This window comes from Vigna unguiculata, chromosome 3, assembly GCF_037176805.1.
Source record: "Vigna unguiculata cultivar grain cowpea cultivar isolate G323 ecotype 2 chromosome 3, ASM3717680v1, whole genome shotgun sequence".
NCBI lineage: Eukaryota > Viridiplantae > Streptophyta > Magnoliopsida > Fabales > Fabaceae > Vigna > Vigna unguiculata.
The window spans coordinates 59,610,787-59,634,285 of record NC_140794.1 but is presented as its reverse complement, the minus strand read 5'-3'; the positions used below and the strand labels follow the sequence as shown (position 1 = coordinate 59,634,285).

General features: G+C 25.5%; 1 protein-coding gene and 1 long non-coding RNA gene across 2 annotated transcripts; one reads left to right on the top strand and one right to left on the bottom strand.

Annotated features, from left to right (window-relative positions):
• Positions 1-5,255: 5,255 nt before the first annotated feature.
• On the bottom strand, positions 5,256-6,733 carry LOC146887980 (uncharacterized). Its single transcript, XR_014993331.1, has 3 exons — positions 6,574-6,733; positions 6,356-6,476; positions 5,256-5,456 (listed from the first exon to the last, which is right to left on the bottom strand). It is a non-coding gene; the product is annotated as an uncharacterized LOC146887980 (long non-coding RNA).
• Positions 6,734-16,140: 9,407 nt separating this feature from the next.
• On the top strand, positions 16,141-17,757 carry SOB5 (suppressor of phytochrome b 5). Its single transcript, XM_028066246.2, has one exon. The coding sequence runs from the start codon at positions 17,148-17,150 to the stop codon at positions 17,586-17,588; it is 441 nt and encodes a 146-aa protein (XP_027922047.1). The 5' UTR covers positions 16,141-17,147; the 3' UTR covers positions 17,589-17,757.
• Positions 17,758-23,499: the final 5,742 nt, after the last annotated feature.

Sequence of the window (23,499 nt, the reverse complement as noted above, 5' to 3'; positions counted from 1 at the left end):
ACGAGTCCTTTAAAAAGAGAAAAATTCTCTCCTTTTATCGGCGAATTCTCATGTTATTCACCTAACCTTCCCAATGGCTAGAGCCAAAATATCCTTTCAAAAAGGTTCTACTCATTTGTTGGATGACCAAGTTCTTTAGGAAGATCCCTGTCTTCCTGCCTTTTCTTTTCTTTATGCTCGTGTTCAGCCTTTAACTCAGCATTTCGTCGCGCACTTTCTCTTTCAATCCTTCTTTCACTACATGTGTGAAAATTTATCGTCCTCTTTTCTTTTCTATTTGTTCTGATCCCATGTCACTCGAGTGACATTGTTTAGGGTATATCACCATGCATCCGAAGTATTGTCCGCTTTGGAGTGAGACTCTATCATAGTTTTGTCTTTAAAAGACGTCTCAGTGGGTGGAAAAAGGAAGAGGTAATTAAATCGTCTTAGGCTTCAACTTCTAAGTGATGTGGGATTATTGGATGCGGTAGAAACATAAGCCCCTAGTCGAGGTCTAAGGGAAATGAGCAGGTCATCCCCATTGGAGGACTTAAGGGACCGACGGTTTGCATGTAGAACCTCGATACCGACCCCACGGTTGTGCCAATTGTTACGACAAAAGGTGTACCGTCCTGGTCGTTCAGGACCAGACCTGATTCATGAAGATGGATAAGAGGTCCCAAAACTGACCTAAAGTTTGTGCACCAAGGAATTGGACCTAAGTTTGTCTTGTTACTAGTTGATATTTTATTAAGATATTTTGTATAAAAGAGCTATTTTGGTAGTTAGTTATTATTTTTGTAACTACTTCGTCTATAAATTAAAGGTTAACTCTCAAGGTCAGGAAAAACTATTTTCTGACCTAAATGCTTTAATGTTTCATGTTTTGTTTCGATAATAACACTCAAATTTTATTGTAACACTATTCTATCTTGGAATATTCACATGCAATTTCATCTCAATATTTGACTTCACTCAAATAAAAAAATATAGCCTAAAACAAAGAGACATTATGCCCCTCAAATAGAAAAAAAAATGTCAACCAAAATACTAATCTTTCTAAAAGGAGGAAAAACAACAATAAAAAAAAATAGAAACAATAACTATTAAAGACATCAATATTTTAACGTGAGAAGATTCTCACAAAAAATAAAAATTACAAACACAAACTACTCGATCAAGCTTTACTTTACTAAAATTAAATATAGATACAAGAAAATTAGATTAAATACACGAACAAGTATTTATAACCAGACATTATATCAAAGTAATAAAGATTTCAAATTTGAATAATAAAGAAAAAGTATTAAAATAAAGCAACTGTACAAACTTATTTTTTCGACCAAAACTTTTACTTCATAATTCTAACGGTTAAAGTGAATAACAATGTCACAAAACTTCTATCCAATTTTCAACCTAACTTAGTAATGAAAGAAATAGTAATAATAATTTATATAATTGTACTGTCTAGGGAATAACTGACATCAATATATGATCATTTTGATTTCGACTCGATAAAGATTTGTCATAAAACGATGAGTTTCATTAAGATCTATCATAAACCAAGGTGACTTTCCAAGATTTGGGTCGGTCCTAAAGTGGATAGAAGACCGGCCTTGAGGAAGGTTATAGGTCCAAACCTAAAGAAACATCGACAAAACTAGAGTCCAAGCAAAGAAAGGGTGTTGGGCCGACCTTGAGGAAGGTTATAGGCCTAAGCTTGAATAGTCTCCGACTAAGTCAGAGTTCAACCAAAAAAAGGGTGTTGGACCTTGAGGAAGGTTATGAGTCGACTTCAACAAATAAGAAGTCAAACAAGGAAATGGTGTTGGACTGACTTCGAGAAAGGATGTAGGCTGACTTCAAGCCTAATCACAAACTCTATACCTTCGAAAAGACCATATAAAACGTTTCCTTGTAATATTAATTTTCTGCCCAAAAACCAGATGTAATAATAATTTACCCACCCTCAAATTTCAAGGGGAAAGTGGGAATCTGAGATGCAAACTCCCTTTGTTTTCTTATATATACGAAGGTTCATCTCAAGGGGAAGAATAGACTCAATCCTTACTAATATCTGACTTGGATATAGATATCAAAATTTAATTTCTACCCTCCCAATTGATTATCTAGTTTAGTTGCGGGAACAATAATTATATGTTGCTTGGTTATACGAACAAATTTTTGTACTTTCTTTCTCCCAAATGTTACAAAAAATAACATTTTTTTTATCTCAAAAAGATCTCTCCGCTCGACTTAAGTGAGATACAATGGATTTGATTTAAGTCTTTTTCTGTAGACACATAATTAGAAACCTAACCCAACACCTCCCTCTATGAATTACTCGTGAATTAAACAGTATATAAAACAATATAAGATAATTATATGTGCGATGTTTCATGACTTTTACAATATAATAAAATGCAAAATATATATATATATATATATATATATATATATAAACATATTTTGGAAACTAAAAATATTTTGTATTTGTCATGAAAGTACTTGTACCTATATTCCACAGAAGATGGCTTGTCTCAGAAAAGAAAATAGACATTTTTTTTAGAAATTGTTTATGCATTTCTAATTGGCACAATAATACATTCAATTTCTAGTAAGATGTACCTCTAAAATCATGAGATAATCTTTACAGATGTAATAGTTATCGTCCATTCCTAGACCATCAACTATATAATGAATAACAAATAATCTTCCACAACCGATCATAAACCTTATTTTGGACATTTTCATAAAAATTCTGTTAGGATCTTTCAAAAGAAAATTATTAGAGAAATTTAATACTAATGAGCATAAGTCTAATCACATAAGGGATTGACACCAGTATAAAAAGAATATTTTCGTTAGAATAATTATGTAGAAAAATTATCAAGTATTTAGATAATTTATGATTTGATAGTAAATAATATTTAATAAAAATAAATTAAAATCTTAAGTTGTATTTTTCTACTTATAAATATTAACTGTTAATATATAAATCCTATTTACTTAAATTTCATCTATTTATTCATAACTCTTTTCACTTTCTTTTTTACCGTTAAAGTAATGATGAGAGTCTGAAACAAAACAAGAAGGTCACACTACAGTTTATTGTAAAAAAAGTATTAAATGGACTGAACATTTAAATCGATCAAGTTGTTCCTTTGTTCACCTCCTTCTTCTTTTTTTCTTTCTTTTTATTTCATGCACTCCTATACCACTCATAAACTTTAAATTATTTTTCATTAAAAAGATATAAAAAAGTAAAAAAATACATTGTAACTCTTTTTTTTAATATATTTATGTGATTAAAAATATAATTCTATATCCAAAAATACATTTTAAATTAAAAAAGTTAAAATGTATTTGAAAAATATATTTTTAGAATTATATAATTCAAAATATATTTAAAATTATATAATTAAAAATGTAGTTTTGAATTAAAAACACATTTAAAATTAAATAATATAAAATTTATTTTGTATTAAATATAACTAAACATTTAAATTCAATAATTTATTAGTATAATTTATTTATAAGTCTAAATCCAAATTTTATTTCTTGATATATTTTAATTTTGTTCATAATGTGTTTTTCTCCACACAGTAAACAGGAAAATATTAGTTTTTAATTTTTTATAATTATTTTATTTGAATTAAGACTCTATTTTTAAAAACTACTTAAACCTATGATTCAAAAAATTATAAATAATATATTTATTTTAATTTATACAGACTAGTTATCAAGACCAAAAACTAGCAGTCATATAAAGCAGGACCGCCCAAAATGTAACTGATTTTGCATTATGAAGCAAACTTATAATTCCTAAAAAGTTATCAAATATAATTAAATTAAAACACAAAGTGGTGAGGTGAAAAACTACAGATGTAAATTAAATTAAAAAAAAAAAGCGAAGTTGTTATTTAAAAATGCAACTTTTTGTTTATGTTACAAAATATTTTTAATAAAACTTACCCACTTTTGTAATTTAAGATAAAATTGTTCTATTTGTATAAAATGTGAATTGTCCAAGCATCAATAATCCTATATATTTCCGATTTTTATATTGCCAAAGTCATATTTATTTTAGAATCCGTGCAATTGATTAATGTTTACAATAAGTTACATGTTATTCTGTTAAATAGGTGTTTTTAAAAAAAAAAACAAAAAATCATCAAAATTGGGTAAATTTTTAAAAATTTACACAGCTAAATAAGTCATTTTTTTGAAAAGAAGTTATGTTTTCTAAACAAGATTTTAGATCAATAAAAAAGAAGTCGTACTTTAAAAACATAATTTTTTTAATTTTCTTTGACTTTTATGGAAATCATGATTTAACAAGACAAATTCATTTTTTATTTCTGGTTTTATAGAATTCATACATATATAGTATAATTTCTTCTTTATGTTTTTTAAATTTTTATATAAACATAATTTTTATTTTAAAATATATTTAATAATTTGATCAATTATTTTTTTTATTTTATAGTGGGTGTTTTTTTTTATCTGAAATAAAAAAGACTAATTGTAAAACAATATAAAAAAAGGAGAATTTGTATGTTTCACTCACCATTCATTTAGAACGTATAAGTAGAAGAAAAAGGAAATCTGTATTTAAAACACAACTTTTATTTAACCGTACAACTATTGTGGAGCACGACTTCATCCTAACCAAATTTCAATTATATTATTGTGACATTTAAATAAAATTCAATGTAAAATATACATTTAAATAAATTTAATTTAATTAAAAATATCAATTATAATATTAATTATAATAAAAATGTTATGGTAAAATTTATATAAAAATTAAATTTAGTATAGGGATGAAATTGATTTAGTTTTAAAAAAATTGAAACTAAATTGAAATAAAATAACAAATACAAATACCATATTGAGGACTTTCGCTACCACATCACACTTTTTCTTTCACGTGATATGTAAGATTTGTGGCCATTATTATTTTTAAAAAATTAAAAAAAAAATTAAAAAAATTAAAAATAAAAAAATCATGTGCTGACATGTAACACATAATTAACATTGTTAGTGTACTACTAACGGAAATTACCTCATTGCAACGATTTTTTCACAATAATAACCAAATTGAGTCAAATAAAAAAAAGAGAACCTAGTTAAGATTTCTTTACAAAAATTAGGATCTCTGAAATTATTTAACCTATAATTTACTTATGCATATAATTTTTTAAAATGTATTTATTTTAATAAATTTAAAAAAAAATTACACTTATTTTAATAAAACTATAAATTACAAGTTTTAGAATACAATAAAATGTATAAAAATTATATAAAGTTTAGTTTAATTATACATGCAGATTCCATAGAGACTGAAACTTTATAATATTACACGCATAAACATATACTTTTATTCAGATATATAATACACTATATGCATAGTATTCCCGATATCTCAGAAGCAAATGTCCAAACAACAATAGCAACAAATTCCAGCACAACTGCAAACAAATTAAATAAAATAAACATATATTAGTCACAAACTTTTAACTCAGTTGATAATTAAATAAAATAAATATAAGCAATATATATTCGAATGAAATAATTAAATTTATAACGAAATTGCACTCATCATGTTTCATCTATATAATTTTAAAATATATATTTATATTTTTTTTGTATTTTTTTATAAAACAACATTCGCATATTTTATATTACAAATAGTTATCGTGAGATTATTATCCAACAATACTTTATCAGACGAGTACATATGATTAACTTTGTGATATCTAATTTAATTTAGGTAATTGTTAATGATTTTTCCTGTTTAAAGCATGTTTTAAAATTTTCTTTATATGTCTCCATTTATTCATTTATATTTGAAATTATTTTACATATCATTTTATTTGTTTACTTATCTTTTATAAGATTATAAATGTAATTTATCTAAAAAAAAATTAAAAAATCCTAAGTCTAGGAAAACATTCTACAAACGACACAAGGTCCTGACTCAAGAAACTCTGTTTCAACGTCCTCCATTCTCAGCATTAGCAGAATCGTGGTTAACATCAGTCTCCGTCAACCAACGGTGTCTGACTCCGTCATGACGAAGACTCATAAGAAAGATTTTAAAAACATGTTTTACACTAACCATCACCTCTAATTATTGCCTTATAATACTATTGAAATATCCATTACTGAAACTGTTTTACTTTATTCCAGAATATATGATGAATGTGTAAAATGTAACTCAGGTGGGAAAAGTGATCCCATGATGAGTACTCTGACTTTAACTACATTCATGGTTTGTGTAAAAATTAACACTAATAATTTAGTCAAATTTCACTGTTAAATTCTCAAACAGGTAAATAAATTAAGAATATATGAACGATGAAGTTACCATCCTCTCCAAAAGCCATCACCCTTGAATTTGGTTTCTTCAACCTCATCCTCCATAATTATTACAGGTGGAGGTGGGGGAACTTGATAAGGACCTGGTGCACTGCCCTTTGACTCATTTGCTACACACAAACCCAACCAAACACAACATGTATTACAATAACACTGCACAACTTCAAAATAGTTGATTTCAAGAGAAATTAATGTGCATGTTATTACCTTGAGGCTGGTTTTGATCGTGACTCATTTTCAGTGTTTGGAGAATGTTGTTTTCTTTTAGGGTTGTTGTATCCTTCTGCAGTAACAAGAAAAGCTAGAGAAACACAAGTTGGAGACGAAAGGTTTTATTTATTATGAACAAGGTTGAAATGAAATGGTTATAACTTTAATAAAGGTGGTGCAGAGGGATTAATATCTTATTACTTTTGTGGAGTAGTTGAATTTGATGATAAGATCGATCCACTTTATCATACTGTGTATTCGTCCAAAGTAGATTACGGATAAAGGTGGTCATTTTTTAAGACAAATCATAAAATTAAACCTCCATATAGGGTAAACTTGTTACATTTTCATATAATGTTAGTTAAAGTATTCTAATGTCTACATAATTATTAAAAGATTTCTTCAAATTCCCATAAACATCATTAATCTTGTGATAACATGAAAGATTAATTCTCATTTAGTTGCGATGAACGCATGTGACATTCTACTTTTTTATTTTCAAAAATCATAATTTACTTTTGTTAGACTGGTGCAATGTTTTTGATTAAATTAGTAAAGTTAAAATTTAAGTAGTGTCAAGTTATCGACGCTTATTTTTCAATATAGTTTTGTTAAACATAAACGCCGTAATTTTCAATAATAGTTTTGTCAAATATATATATATATATATATATATATATATATATATATATATATATATATATATATATATATATATATATATATATATATAATTTCTTCTATAATTAATTTATTATATGCACAAATTTAGTTTGTTTGAAGTTGAGATTAAGTTGTTGTTACATGTAAACTTTAGTTTTCTATTTGAGATTTAATATATGAGAATTTATGTAGTTTATTTTTTTATATAAGCAAATCCTAATTAATGTATTTTTATTTTATTTTATACCGGATATAATATGTTAAAAGGCATATCAACGATAAGATTACAAAAGCTCATATGCTGCTTAAGGTTATCTATTTTTTGTCTATTTATAATAAGCTACAACCATTGGTAGAACTGTGATCTATATATACAGTTATTAGGATAATTGTAGCCTATAAATAATAATAATAAACTACAATTATTGAAAATTTTGTAACTAATAATAAACTACGATTTCAATTGTAGTAAAAAAAAAATGTTTTAGATTACGAACCGATAATCATTAAGTAACCCTAAAATAACTATAATTTATGGCTTATGTTACACTCTCGTGAATTATTTTATTTAGGTAATTTGATGTATTTGGTGCATGCATGCGTCAAAAGGTGGACGTTAGATGCAAAGAGGAGATCTAATCTGTGTTTTTTTAAGGGCAGAAAATCACGATACAGCGTGCTTTAATCACTGTAATTATCTAACCACTCTTCAGTAGCCGCACTTTTGGACTCTATAAATTTATTAGATTTAAGCTTTGACCTGAATTTTTTTTTTTCATTACTTATATCACATAAATTAAAAAAATTAAACATATTTATGAAGGCTTGTGTATTCCAAAGCCATGACTAAAAAACATAAAATTTGAATTCATTGCACCAGCCTCTATATATGGATTCATCACATTTTTATCTGCTCACACGTGAGGATAATTCTCATTGTGATTCCTGTTATCGTGTTGGTTATTAATAGTTGAATAATGTATTCTAATAGTAGTCCAATAATGTCTTAACTTTAGTATGGTAATTTGTAGATAATCTTTTTAATCTAAGTGTTCCTTTAATCTTTCAGCTGACATACTCGACATGGATACCGATTGTCCTAGTGATAACAGCAATAATCGGTCGGCTAGATTTCCCTAGGCCGGACAGGATGTGCGAAAGCTTTTGAATTATATTGACAATGATAAAAAGAAAACTATCAGTAAAAGTGTTAGGAATCCAAGTGTGAGTCTAAGTCTCACATTAACTAAAAATGAGAAAGTAGAACACTATATGAAAATAAAGACCCATAAACCCATTGTCTTAAGGTTTTAGGTTGAGAGTGGTGTCAATGTTTTATGTAGTTGGACTTAAGTCTTGTGTTGTATCTCTCCAGTAAAATCTCCTCCTCTATAAAACCTAACAAAAAGAATAACAGAAGAAAAAAAAATCAATCTTTGACAAAAATAGGATAGTTAAATAACATCTACTTCGTTGTGCAAAATAAAATGGTAGATGAATTTCTTATCGATAATATGATTATTTACATTGAAAAAAATAAAAAGCTAAAAATGTTAATACCAATTCAATTATTAATGAGTTCCAAAACCTGACAGAAGAAAGACGATTCTTTATGTGTGATTTGTTTTTTAATTACAACTATATAAATTATATATTCAATTTTATTTTATTAATTAGTTATAATAATTAAATATATAAATTTAAAGTATATTATTTTCACTCCCTTATCAAGTTACCATTTCTCATTTTACGATACATTTCTGTTTTATATTTTTTTCTTTGTTGATTCTCACTGCTCATTTTCGTACGATATTTTCAAGTATGTGATGTTTGATGAATGGTGTTATAAGAGTATATATATCATTGTGGAAAAACATGTTTGTTTTCCATGTGATATTTTTAGATGTTGTATGTGATGTTTGACAAACGACTCTATAGGTAAATAATCAAAAGTGATTTTATTACGTGGATATTTATTTTTAAAAACATCATATCTTGCATTTATAAACTGTGTTTTTTTTCTGTGAACTTATATGAGATTAAATATATATATATATATTATTCGTAAATATATGTTTAAATGAACGCACTATCTAATTTCTATTGTAACTGTGATTACCGATAATCATATTTTCATGTGGCAGTAATTTTAGAGGCATTAGAACTATAAAATATTTATATGAATATTTGCAATTATATAAATGTTCGTAGATAGTCCAAAAGTATTAAATGTTTCAGGTACATATTTTATTTATAATGTTGTTGATGAATTTTTACGAGGTTTAATTACAATCCAATGACTTTCTAACTTTGTTTAATTAATGTGATAATTTATGAATCATCCTTCTAATCTTATCTTTATACTGGCCGAACAATTTAAGGAGTCGGTTTCGACAACAATCGTCTTTAAGTCGATCGATTGAAATTCTAGCTGTCATGTACATACAGTAATATATTCTTTCGCCAAAAACAGTGAGGATTTGTATCTCGAAATGTTTTGCACATGTTTTTTATAATAAGTACTTTGGTGAATTTTATTATACCATTTAATGTGCATAAATAATCAAAATTTATTAAAAAGTTGGTCTCTTGTAGATTTTACCTGCCTTCAACAGATCATTTGATAATTGGGTTTAGTTTTAGTTAAGAGAAATTTTGATAGAGATTAACTTTAAATTTAATTGAATCTCACAAAAAAAAAATATTTTTTGTAAGAAAAAATTTACTTTCATTTGTATTATATTAATAAATAAATTTTAATACTAACTCAATCCTACACAATCCGTTTGAAAGACGATATTTGCAATAATTTATATATTGTAAATTCGTCTTATTTTTAATTGATGTAAGATCTCCAACACATACCTCTCACACCAAAGTATATATACATATCAAACGTAAATTAAACATTAAACATTAATGGATAGTTCGATAGTAGGTGACATAATAGACTCAATAAATAACAAATTTTGTTAAGATAAGTTCAAATTTAATATTTTTGAAAAGTAAATTTTAAGTTTAACTAAACCTTACAAAATCAGTTTCTAATGTGAAATATGTACTCGTATATATATTAAAAATTTATTTTATCTTTAGTCAAGATCTTAAATATATTATTATTTAGTTATGATGGATGTAACCATTATAGTCAAAATAAAACTAAAAGAAAAAACACTTTTGTAAAAATGTTTATGTTTTGAGTAGGAAATACTAATTTTATTTATATTTAGACACTTTAATATCGTAATAATGTATCGCGAGTACATTGTAATAAAGATTTTGGAATGAATTGTGAGATTGCAAATTTGATTAAATTATTGCTTTAAATTGACTTGACATATTTGATTGAATTGTTGTTTTAAATCGACTTGACTCTTATCAAGCCCGAAATTTATGACTAATAGCATTTGCTCGTTAATTTTATTATTTGAGTTTTTCATGAATTGTTTCAAAGGTTAAATGTAAAATGTATGTTTATTTTTTATTTTTTTACGAGAGTTATATCAAACAATGTATTTGAATATAATATATGGTTGGGAAAATGTTATATTTTATAAAATAACATTTCTTAATTCTATTTTTATTCCAGAGTTTTATTTTAAAAATGTTTACCTATATTTATTATAAATATTTAGTATATTTTAATTAAAGTTAGAGAAAATATATGACAGGTATAGGTGTCCACTATTTTTATTATAATAAAAAATAAAATATAAATAATTCTTATCATAATTATTAAAAAATATTATTAAATTTATTAAAAGATATGCTCGTAAAAGATAATCATAAAATATATGGTTTTAATAATTTGATGATACATAACTTTTTTTAATGGTTAATAATTAATTAGAACTAAAAATAATTACAAAACATAAAGAATAAAATAATAAAATAAATTATACTAATAAAAATACAATCGACACTAAAACAATTTTATAAAGGAAATATTTTAATAGATATAAAGTAATAAGAAAAAAAGTTATATCTAATTTGGTTTTGTTTTGTTTTATTGAAAACCCATATCCAATAAGTGAATGGCAGGTGTTGTATATTGTAATTAATGGATATGATTCTTGAAGGAGAATTTACAGCTGGATGCCACATATTCACTAAAGCAATTGGCTTAAAATGGGACAAGTGTACTTTGATTGCAATGTCACAAATGCCTTACAGATATACGTCAAGGTTTTGACTTTTCAGCTTCTCGATTATGACCTGTGTTCTATGTTTTAATATCAACTTTTTTGTTATTCCTGCTTTTTACCAGATTCAACATAACCAGTTCATTGAATTAAATCATTACTTCCTAACACAGATATGTTAGGAGATCAATGAAGATCGAATCGGGAGATTTGGGAGAAAATTAATTCAAGGTTTAAGTTTATGTTCTTTATTTTAAAAGCGTATTTACATGAGGCAGTTGATTCGAGGAAGAAGAAAATGATAAATTTGAATTAATTAAAGGATGAAATTTTTATTGTTTATTTAAAGAAATTTAGAGATAAAAACGAGTGGATTTAGAAATAAAGATTTTTATAGATTTGATTGATTTGAAAAATTAAAAATTAAGTTTAATGAAAAAAAATCAAATTATTAAATTATCTTTAATTTGAAAAGTTGTGTAAATTTACAATGAGATGAATTTGAATTATTGTAGAAAAATATTTAAATGAATAAATTAAAATAACATATTTTAATAATAAAATATTATGATAAAAAAACATAAAATTAATAATTATTTTTTTAACTTTATTTTCTCATAATAACTTTTAAATTTTTTGTATTGTTTTTTTTTTAAACATTTTTTAAAAGTTAACCTATACTGCAGTATAAAATGGTAGCAACACTTTAAGCTTTATGGAATTACTTAAGAAAAAAACAAAAACAAATAGAAAAGTTAATGGAAGGCATAATTATAATGTGTCTAATATCACATTCAAATCTTCATATAAGAGAGAATGAGAATATAAATTAATTATTTTATTCCTTCTTTTCCCCTTCCCTTAAATCCATTAAATTAAATAAATTAATCACCTCACAATCCATCATCTCATCTATGTGAACAATATTCACCTCAAATAAACATGCCCTAAATGCACTATTACAAACATAATGATCATTTACAAATTCATCTTCTTATACAATAAACATGTAGAAACAAACACATTGTGTTTGTTTTAGTGCATTTAAAGGTATGTGAATAGATGAATTTAAATAATGTAACATATTCTCATCCTATAAGTGTCGGGATTTGCAAGAATGCACTCTACATGCACTATGAAATGACAAAATAATCCCTTTTCTACTTTTCTACTTTTGAAAGAAAAGTTTCCTGCACCTACACATTGTAATAATTATTATTATTATTATAATAGTTATAATAATAAATTATACTTTTAAATTTTATTTTAATATAATTTTTACTATTTATATTTAAATTTATATCACATTTATTTTCAAAAGCAAAATGATAATCATTTAAATTTATTTATTAAAACATTTTTTTTAATTTATTAGACTCATTACATATACACAAACTATAATATCAAATTCACTCAAATCACATCATCTTTCTCTTAATTCAAACAACATCAAAATCTCTTCTTTATCCCTCAAATCCATCCACTCACCCTCAAATCTTCTTCCAAATCCAAACACACCCAAGAGATTTGAAGAGGTAAAAGTGAGTGAAATTAAAAGTAAATTTAATGAAAGTTTGTGAATGAGTTAATTGATGTGATAGATGAAAAATTAAGTTTAATTGGAAAAAAATAAGATTATCAAATAGGCATTGATGTTGACAGTAATTTAAAATTATATTTAGATGAGTTAGATTTATTTTATAAAAATTATTGAAATGTAAATTAAAAAAATGTATAATAATAATAATAATAATACAATATATTTACTTATTGAACTTTTTTTAGTGACTATTTGAAATGGACAGAAGTAAGAAAACATGTGAATCAACTTGAATTAAGAAAATGAAAAATAATCAAAGATATTACGATAATCTTATACAAATCATCTTCAAATTTTTACATATGAGAGGAGATAAAAAAATAATAGAATTTTGTTATTCCTTCATTTTCCTCTCTTTTGAATCCTTACAAATGAACACTTCAATCATCCTCAAATCATTTCTTTCCTCCTCTCTCATCTCTCTAATCTAAACAGTATATATATATATATATATATTTAAGTGAACAAAGTATAAAATTAATAAATATCTTTGAATTAAAATTATAAGTATGTTATAAATTTAACTATGGTAAAAAGGTGTTTTTTATATATTATATCTGAATATTATTTACATGTATTTAAAATAAATATGATTATATAAGTACTTCCCTCACATACACATAAAATTCTTTTAACAAAAATATTTAACTTTAAAGCAAAACTCTCATAAGGTTTAACTATTTTATCTTTATCTTTAAAGGAAAGTTACACCTCCATCTTTATTACTTATAAATTATATAAAATTTGGGATGCATCTCCATTCGTATTAGATGATAAGAATATTTGTACCTACCTTCACACTCGTGTTCGTGCTATTTTAAAGATGAAATAATTTTAAAAAATAAAATTACAACAAAAAAATATAATATATTATTAATTATTCAATATCAAATCACGTAAAGGTTTACATGTTTGATACTTGTATTTGAAAACGTCTCCTGTAAAAAACAAAATATTAAAAATTATTAAATGTAACGAAAACAAGGTTTGTGTTTTCTCGTATTCATTATGTATGTTGAGTTAATCAAACTGGTCCATATTTATTGATATTTTCTAGGTATGTGTTTGACATCAAGTTTCATGGTCATGCATGAACATTTCTTTTCTTAATCAAATATGTAACATTATTCCGTTAATAAATATTCACTCTCATATCTTAGTATAAATTTTCATATTTAATGATATCTTTCTTACAAATTTGTTATAAAATTTTACAATTTTTTTTCCAATAATTTTAATTGACAAATAATTATTTCGTAGATAATATTTTTTACAAAAATGTTATATTTAATTATATTTTTCTTACAAATTTATTATAAATTTTACAACAAAAGATTTTTTTTATTTTTTTCTAAAAATTTTAGTTGACAAGTAATTATTTTATAGATAATTATTTTCAACAAAATTATAAAATTTGCAAGTATTTAAAAAAATTGTAAAAAATGTTATGTAGAATATTTTGCAAAAAAAGTAACAATTTTTTTCTACAAATTATTATTTACAAAAAAAAATATTTCTTAAAAAATTAAAAAAGATTACAAAAAATTTTGTTATTTTAGTAGTGATATTTGACTAACACATAAATTTTAATCATCATTTATTATATTTTATAAAATTTGGTAACATTTCACATTAGTTTTTATTTTTTATGTGACAAAAATTGAAAACAATAACATCAGGTTATCCATAACCGAATATATATCCAAAAATTAACACAAAAATACATCACAACCGATAATTTCATAATATATATGAAATATAGATTAAAATATACGTAAATAAACTATTAAAAAGTATTTAATATTTTCAAGTTGTTCAATTGTTGATTCAGGATTTAATACAATAAACTATTATAGTAATTTGTTATCTTGTTTTATATAAAAGAAAATCATGTAAACAATTTCAATTGGAGATAATACTTAAATATTTATATTTAACCTTAAATGAAAAATCCAGGTTCACTCGGGATAACATATCACACAAATCATTTCAAATTTGAAGTATATATCTCCCAAAAGATACTATACCTGACAAGAAAAGGTTTAACATTCTTTATATTAATACATTACAAAGAAAATGTTTCGTTAACCATTAATTTTAATAATAAAAAGTGGTTAGTCACTTTGGTAAGTAATTTAAGATAACAATTTATAAAATAAAAAATTATTAATTGTTAAAAATAGTTAATTGTGAATAAAAAATTATAATTAATTTCTAAATTGATTTATAAAATTTAATTATTAAATTTTTAATTACCAAAGGAATATTAAACATGAGCTATCAAAATTTTTTATTACGAAAAGAAGTTGGTTTATAAATTAGTTAGAAACTAATTTAATAACTAATTATAATATTTTATTCGTAATAATGATTATTTTAGTAATTAATAATTTTTTATTTTGTAAAATTTGTATCTATATTGATCATTATAAAAATTTGATAATCAAAATAATTGATCTCTAATTAATAAATTGATTTCTAAATATATTTTTTAGCACTAAAATTAATTATTATTTAAAAGTTTTATTGCAATGAAAATAAAATATTAATAAAAACATATACAAATTTATCAACTAAACAAAAATATTCTTTAAAACAAAATAGTAAAAAATAACTAACTAAATCGCAATGCAACCTAATTAAAGTTATGAAATTCTAACATAACTACATAACTTGATATTCGTATAAATTTAAGTTAAAGAGTTAAACTAATAATAAAGGTATACAACTAACCATTCCTAAACCTGTATATCTAAAATGTAAGCAAAAAAACAAATTTTATATATATATATATATATATATATATATATATATATATATATATATATATCCAGAAAGGGAAGAGGAGGGGAGCGTAAGCAAGAAATACAGCAAAATATTATTTTGATGTATTTTACTTTTAAATATTGGAAAATAAATAAAACATGATTCTTGTCCTCCAAACTGATTTTTAAAAATCTCAGAAGTAAAAACGTCCATTAAAAAAGGAAAAGGAAAAAAATGAAAGACACTAGGTAGGTGAGTGGTAATGAAGTTGAAAAGACTGTGTAGATTGAAAAGAAGGAAATGTGCAGGGGGCAGAGGCGAAGGCATTTAAAAGAGAAAGAAAGAAAGAAATGGAATAAAAAGTGGGGCAATTAATTTTAGGCATGGAAGCATAAGAATTGCATATTTAAGGTGGGGAACACCCTAAAGTGCTACTGCTCCAACCCTATTCCACTGCTTCCTTTTCTTGCTTCGCCTCTTCTACCTTTATCACTGCACATGCACAACACAACCATGCTCTCTTCCCTTCTCATCTAACTTCAACAACCAACTATTCATACACATATGCATAGTGAAGTTCTTGTCTTTTTTACCACAAAATTATTATTTTATTTTCCGTTTGGGTGGGACAGTGTTTGCAGAAGAAGCAAAAAACGTGGAGCATGTGGTTCCTCGTAACAGCAACTAGGATTGACCATCTCAATCCAACCATGCAATCCTCAATGCCTCCTACTACACCCAACACAAAAATCTAGTCATCACAAACTTGTCGCGTGTTTTCTCCAGGAACAAAACAAAACAAAAGTGGAAGTGGAAGTGGAAAAGTGGCGCTTGTTTATGAGGAGAGGACAAGGGAATATAATAATAAAAGGTAATGAAGAAGGGGTGTTATGTTATGTTATATATTCTCTGGAGTTTTTGTAGGGTGTGCCACCTATTGTGCATTTAAACCCATCTTTCATATTTAATGAGGTATGCAGAGAAATAATGATGATTGCATCTTCTCTGTTATTATTATGGAGTGAAAAACCCCTATGTCCTTTCAAATTCAAGAAAACCCTCTCTGGAGGCTAATTTCACTTTCATTGACAGCTTCTACCTGTGTGGTGGTGGGTAAGTCAGAGAATTAATGGGTCTTTAGATGCAGTTCCAGGTGGTGTTCTGTGGAGAAGACATATCCCTATGCTCATTTAAGACATATTCTCCTTTTCACATACATAACACATCATCACATACCATGTCTCTTTCTCAATAACTCAACTGCTGCTCTTTTCAGGTGTCCATAAACGGACACTGCTTGTTCTTTTTAATTTCCTATTTAAGAGATACACCCACCTATACCCTTTCTTTGCTTTACCATTCCCTTTCTCCATTCTCCATTCTCCTTCTTCCTTCTCCGAATGGAGCCATTCGCTGGAGAGGAATGTCACAGCAGTGAATCTGGATGGACCATGTACATTGGGTCCCCTATGGATGATGCTGGCCACACCGATGATGCTGCTGACAACGACCACCAAGCTGTTCAAACTGATCCACAGAATGCTGATGATGATGACGATGAAGATGAGGATGAAAGTGATGATGATTCTATGGCTTCTGATGCGTCTTCTGGCCCAAGTCATCTTCATGGCTTTCCGGAATTTTTCCAGCGAGATGCTGAAGAGGAATGTGATGCAGCCAAGTGTTGCTTAGAGAAGAAGCCAAATAAAACCCAACACAAGCAAATGGAAGGGAAAAAGGTGGAAAACAAAGGGATGTTATTCGTCGCTACCAAAGGTAAGTCTCCGGTTCAGGGCTGTACCAACGTGAAAAAAAGAAACTTTGTGGGGAAAAGGAAATAGGCATGTTTTTTCCTGCTCCACGCCTTAGTTTGTTGCTTAGCTTAAATAATTTATAGCTGCAATTACTGACTTGCATTAATCACAGCATGCAAGGATTCAAGGGTATGGATTGATGCATATATTTATCTGGTTATTTTCTAAAATATGTTCAGTATGTTCCTGTTTTTATTCTATCAGCCATTTCATTTTTACACTATTGATATATATTCGCAAAACAACACACTCCATCCAATTGCACAAGATTCCCCCAAGTTGCAGTAGTTCTTATCGCATTTGATTAGTTGGATGGAGAAGTTCTGGCAACAAACAAGAAATGAGTCCCAAGTGTATGCATATAGCATGAGAAGTTTTCTATCCACGGTCATGACTATACTGACAAATTGAACATGTCATAATACAAAAAGTTAAACCTAACAAAGTACATTAAATTTATTATTCACGTGTAACCTCTTATGCTAGAATGATCTTCTTTGTCACAAGGCTAAAGTTTTCCTAAGATAATCCTTGAACTTAGCACTGCTACTATTACTCATTATTTGTGTAATTACGTATTGATGAAACCATAATTTTACTTCGTATATCAATGTATCAACAACCTTGCATCGCACTGAATTCACCAGCAAAATCTCAAAAACCTTAACTAACATTGATCATGAACTATGCATAAATGGCGTCCCTCTGTCTCGGCATGTTGCGAAACATGATTTGTCATCAAATATAATTATGATAGAAGGTTTTGTTTGAATTATGAGGATTTGGTTAAAGGTACAGAAAGTGTTTATAGTTATATATTCTGACATCTGGTTTATCTATGAATCTATGATATCATGGAGAGTTTGTAAAAGAGAGTCTAATAATAGACTTTTTTGATGACTATAATTGACAATGTTGGTGGTATAACTATTATTATAGATTTCTATACCATACCACATTTAGTTAGTATTATTTGTTTTATTTGGAAACAGTAAAAACACATGATCTATGAGCATCTATGTTCATTTTTTTATATTTTAAAAACAAATATAATTATTTTTTTTATTAAAATACTTAAATAAATAAAACAGCTAAATATAACAAAAATCACTTAAAAGATAAAAATGATAAAATAATTATTTTAATTTTAAATAAATAGTTATGTATTAAAGGATAAAATTAAAAATAAAAATGTGGACACCAAAATAAAAAAAGTTCTTTATATATAAGTATAAATGAATTGTAAATATTGTAAATTAGTTGCAACTACAGTTTTTTCATTTGGGAAAATTTTAAATCAGGAAACATCAGAAATGTTTAAGCCAGATGTACTTAGTAGTAGGGATTCATTTTACTATTGTTATGTGACTTAATTATTAAAATAGACAAATTTAGAAACATAAAATAAAAATAGAAACAATGAATATGCCAGAGTTAGTCGCGTTTAGGATTCGGGACTTTGTATGTGAAAGAAAACATGAATTCAAAAATAGTTTTTTTTTTTTAAATAACACAAAAATTGTGTATGACAAATGTAAATTTAGTTTGATTTTTTTTTTATCTTCACACAGTATATATTAAAGATATTTTTAATTTGATTTTTTTTTTGTTAATATGTTCAAGTTTTGTATGATGAAAACAATTTAGTTTTTTAAATTTGAAATTATGCATGATAAATATAATTTCAACCTTTTTATTTTTAAACTTAAATTGTGTATGAGATGCATGACTTAGTTTTTTTAAGTGAAGTGGTGCATAAATATTACTTTACTTTAAAAACAAAATCGCCTTAAATATACCCAATTACAATATATTATCAAAAATTAATCAAATTAATGTGGTCTTTAATATCTATGTTTCCCGTGTGAAAAAAGAAAAAAAGAAAAAGAGAAATCTTATTTGTCATATATATTTTTGTGTGATAGAATTGAAGGCTCATTATTGATTTTTTTTCTCTAAATCTATTCATTCTCCCTACAATTAAAGATAAGAAAAACAAAACCCACAATGAACTTGGTAATAGTCCGATTTGACTTCGTCCTGTGTTAAAAAATGAGAAGCCAGGCAATGTTTTTGTGGAGTTCGGTTTGTACAATTGTTAACGATGGACTTTTCATTTTTTCTTTTAAAAGTAGATCTCTAATAAAATTATCAAATACCACTATATATACATTATTTTTGCTATACAAAAATAATTTAATAATACATGCTGCAAATAACAAAAATTCTCACTAAAATCTCGAAACAGGATATTTAAATCATCAATAATAAGATATAAGTTATATAGGTTTCGGTATTTTTTTTATTTACCTGGATTATGAGTTATGCGGAATATGTTTGTATAGAAATGTAATTGAGTAATAAAAGTTTATTATTTTGAAATATTTATATAAGATATTAAAGGATGCATGTGATATTCTTTTAAAATATTTTTTGAATATTAAGTAAAGTGATTGTATTAATATTTGGAATGCTTGTTTTGATATTTGTATATTTAAATTTGTTAAACTTTGTTAGGATTATATTGAGTTGATAGTTCAATTTTGATAAATACTTACCGAAACTTTCATTTATTTATTATCAATTTATGTAATTTTTTATTTAATGACTAATGAGGTGTTTAATTGAATTATGAATGATACTAGTGTATTTTTTTTTTCATAAAGGCTGATAAATTTTTTTACTATTCTAGTATAAAATGTGTAAATTGGGACAATTTGATTTAGTTGGATGCAATGTCACGAACTAAAACTTTGATTTTTTGAAAGTATTATATGATTGTTTACCTTTTTGATTTGAACATTCAGAAATAAGGTGTAATTTTATGTTTTGTGTGAGAAAATCTTTCTCTCATGTTATTTCCTTATTTTATTGTTACGTAGTTGTAAAAATTGTTGAATGAATGCAATTTTCTTTTTTGAATTTAGTTGCTCAGTTTATGAAGTTCTTATAATCCTTTGTTTAAAGTAATTATCATTACCGTTGCTATCTAGATTATTTGAATAGTGAGAACCATAGTATATTTCATGTTCAAATTTATTTTACTTGTGTTGTTTTTCAAAATAAGGAAATGGTTCATATGACTCTGAATAAATCTAAGAAGTATATGAATAATACTATTTTTGATTTTTTTGTGTTGAAAATTTTTAATATTCAAATCAAACTAGGTATGGCAGAATGATTTCATTTACTTGCATAATATATAAGTTTCATTTGTTAATTGCTTTAAAGTGAATACTAATTGTGTAATTAGGGATTGTCCTAGTTTAGTTACATGTGTTGGTATCTTTAGAGGAAGTCGGGATAAACATGTGGATGACTTTTTAGTTTTTTTTAGGGTACAAACTTTTATTTATGTTAAGTTTATGAAGGTCATCTATGCTTTGCAACAATTTTGTGGGAGAGGGCAGGGAGTGTCATGGTTTTTTGGATTAATGAGTGATTTCTTAGAGCTTTAGAGGAAAATGGTATCGTTGCTTGCATTTTTATAAACATAATTCAAAGTTTCTTATTCTTTTGCAAGGATAATCATTATGTTAATAAATTAGTTAACTTGACTTTTATTCATACAGAATTGTATAAGTGTTTAATATTTTATTTCATATATTTGTTTAAATATTTTTCATAGTTGGCAGGTATAATTTGTTTATGTTTCATGAAGTCTAATTTTGTATCGATTTAATATGATACTCGAGTCTTGTTTCTATTTTTTTTTTGTTTTAATAAATTTTTATGTAATGATAAATTATTGTTATATTTGAAAGCATTAACATAATTAAGACGTAAGAATTCATAACGATATTTAACATTAATTTTTTGAAAATAGTTAGATCATGAGTTATATGGGAATATATTGGAACAAAATTTAACAATGAAAGTTTGTTATTTTGAAAAATATTTAACACAAGAAAATTTGATAACTTTTTAGAATTCTTATAATAAGTTTTTTTTTTATTTATCTTAAAAAAATATATCATTTTCCGAAAAATACGTTTCCATGACAATTTTCAACATAAGTTTTTCGCGAAAAATCTCATGGAGAGGGGAAAATTTTACTTTACTTTCTTCAATTAAAGTAACTTAAATTATTAAAAAAACATCATATTACTTTTTACTGACTCATTTCTGATAAAAAAAATTAAAAATTTCAATGGAAATCAGCATTTAAAAAAAGATCTAAAATGAATACAAAATTTGTGTAAATGTGGAATTTGGATTTTTTATTGATTTTTTTTCTGTATCTTTATAATATACTAATTATCACTAATTTTAATATTTAAAATATATTAAAAAAATATTTAAAATACTAATATAATATTCTTTTAATGTTTAACAGATAACTGTATAAAAAAATTAATAAAGAATATGAACCCGTAGATGTGTGAGAAGGAGAAGGGTTTGTTTGTTGTATGAAAAAACATAGAAATGGTTGGAGTAAAGAAAAATGGTACTTGACATGATGAATGATAGTAGTATGGTATGGCATGCAGTGCATGATGACATGTGAATGAAGCCATAGCTAGGTGGTACCTACTGGGTTCCACCATTAATATTTGCGACTGTGTCACTCTAAAGAAGAAGTTAAACGCAAATCATCATCATGCTTTCAAGACAAAGTCGCTTTCCATTTGGATATGGAAAAAGCATATCCCCAAAGTAATATGCATTTAAGAGAGTTAGATTGCCCAGAAACCAAAAATTTCTTTACTCTTTCCAATGTTCAAAATTAATTTGTGGACTAAGAAAAGTTTGAGTTATTGTGTAATACCAAAATATTTCTCAAAAAAGTTTATTCCTTTAACTTTTTGTTCTAAAAAAAATCATTTTAGAAGATTTTAATTTACATTTAACCCTTTAATTAAGTTTACCATCTCAAACCTATAATCTTATGTATGACTCTATGATAAAAATATCCCTTTTATTCATTATAATTATAGCAACATAGTTTAAAAGTATTTTTTTTTCTTCCTCTTATAATGGATTTAAGGGTAACAAAACAAATTATGGTACGCTTGTAAGTGAAGATATATTATTATCTCTAAAACATAATTATGATGAATCTGAACATCTTTATACATTTATTTTTGTCTTGTAAAAAAAGTAGCAGATCCTATGTTTTTTTTCCACCGTTTCCTTCACAAAACAAAACCATTGCTTTTTTTTTTTTTCATTTCCGTCAATTGATTATGAGGAAAAAAAATATAGAATAGGAATGTAAAACACAATAAAGAAAATAATTCTCTTGTTTGATAATAAAAAATAAAAGTGTTCTTCTCTGTTAAATATCACATATTTTATTTTCTAAAAGTGAGGAAAACAAGTGAAAAATTTATAAAAATAGTATTTTTTTAGAAATATCACTTACTCATTTCTCTTGTATATAAGTATACAGATAATTTTATAATTGTATGATTATTTAATTTTCTTTTTCAAAACGCAATTTATTTATTTTCACAAACAAACATAATTTTACCTTTTTTATTACTTTATATTCTTTTTTTCTCTTTGAAACTTTTTTATTTATGAAACTCATTTTAATGGAATAAAAAACTTTCCGTCTCGTCTCACATTCATTGATTAAAATATTTTGAATATATATTTACTTATCTAAATCTTAAAAAAATCTTTGGGACATAGGATATTGAGCCCCTCAAATGTATGCTACAAATATAAATGAAACCAATAAACTACCTTGACATCACTATAGTTATCTTCTAATAAATACGATCATGTAAAACTAATAGGATAATTAAGGAATAACTTTTAAATTGTTTTTTCGTTTTAAACTCTTACTTCCTAAATTTTAATGGTAAAATATATGGTAGAAGATAACATATTTGATGACCCATCACAAAACACATGTGAATTTTATAAAGATTTTTGTCCATCACATAGTAGTTACTTAATAAATTGTTAATGAGATTATAGTATTGAAATT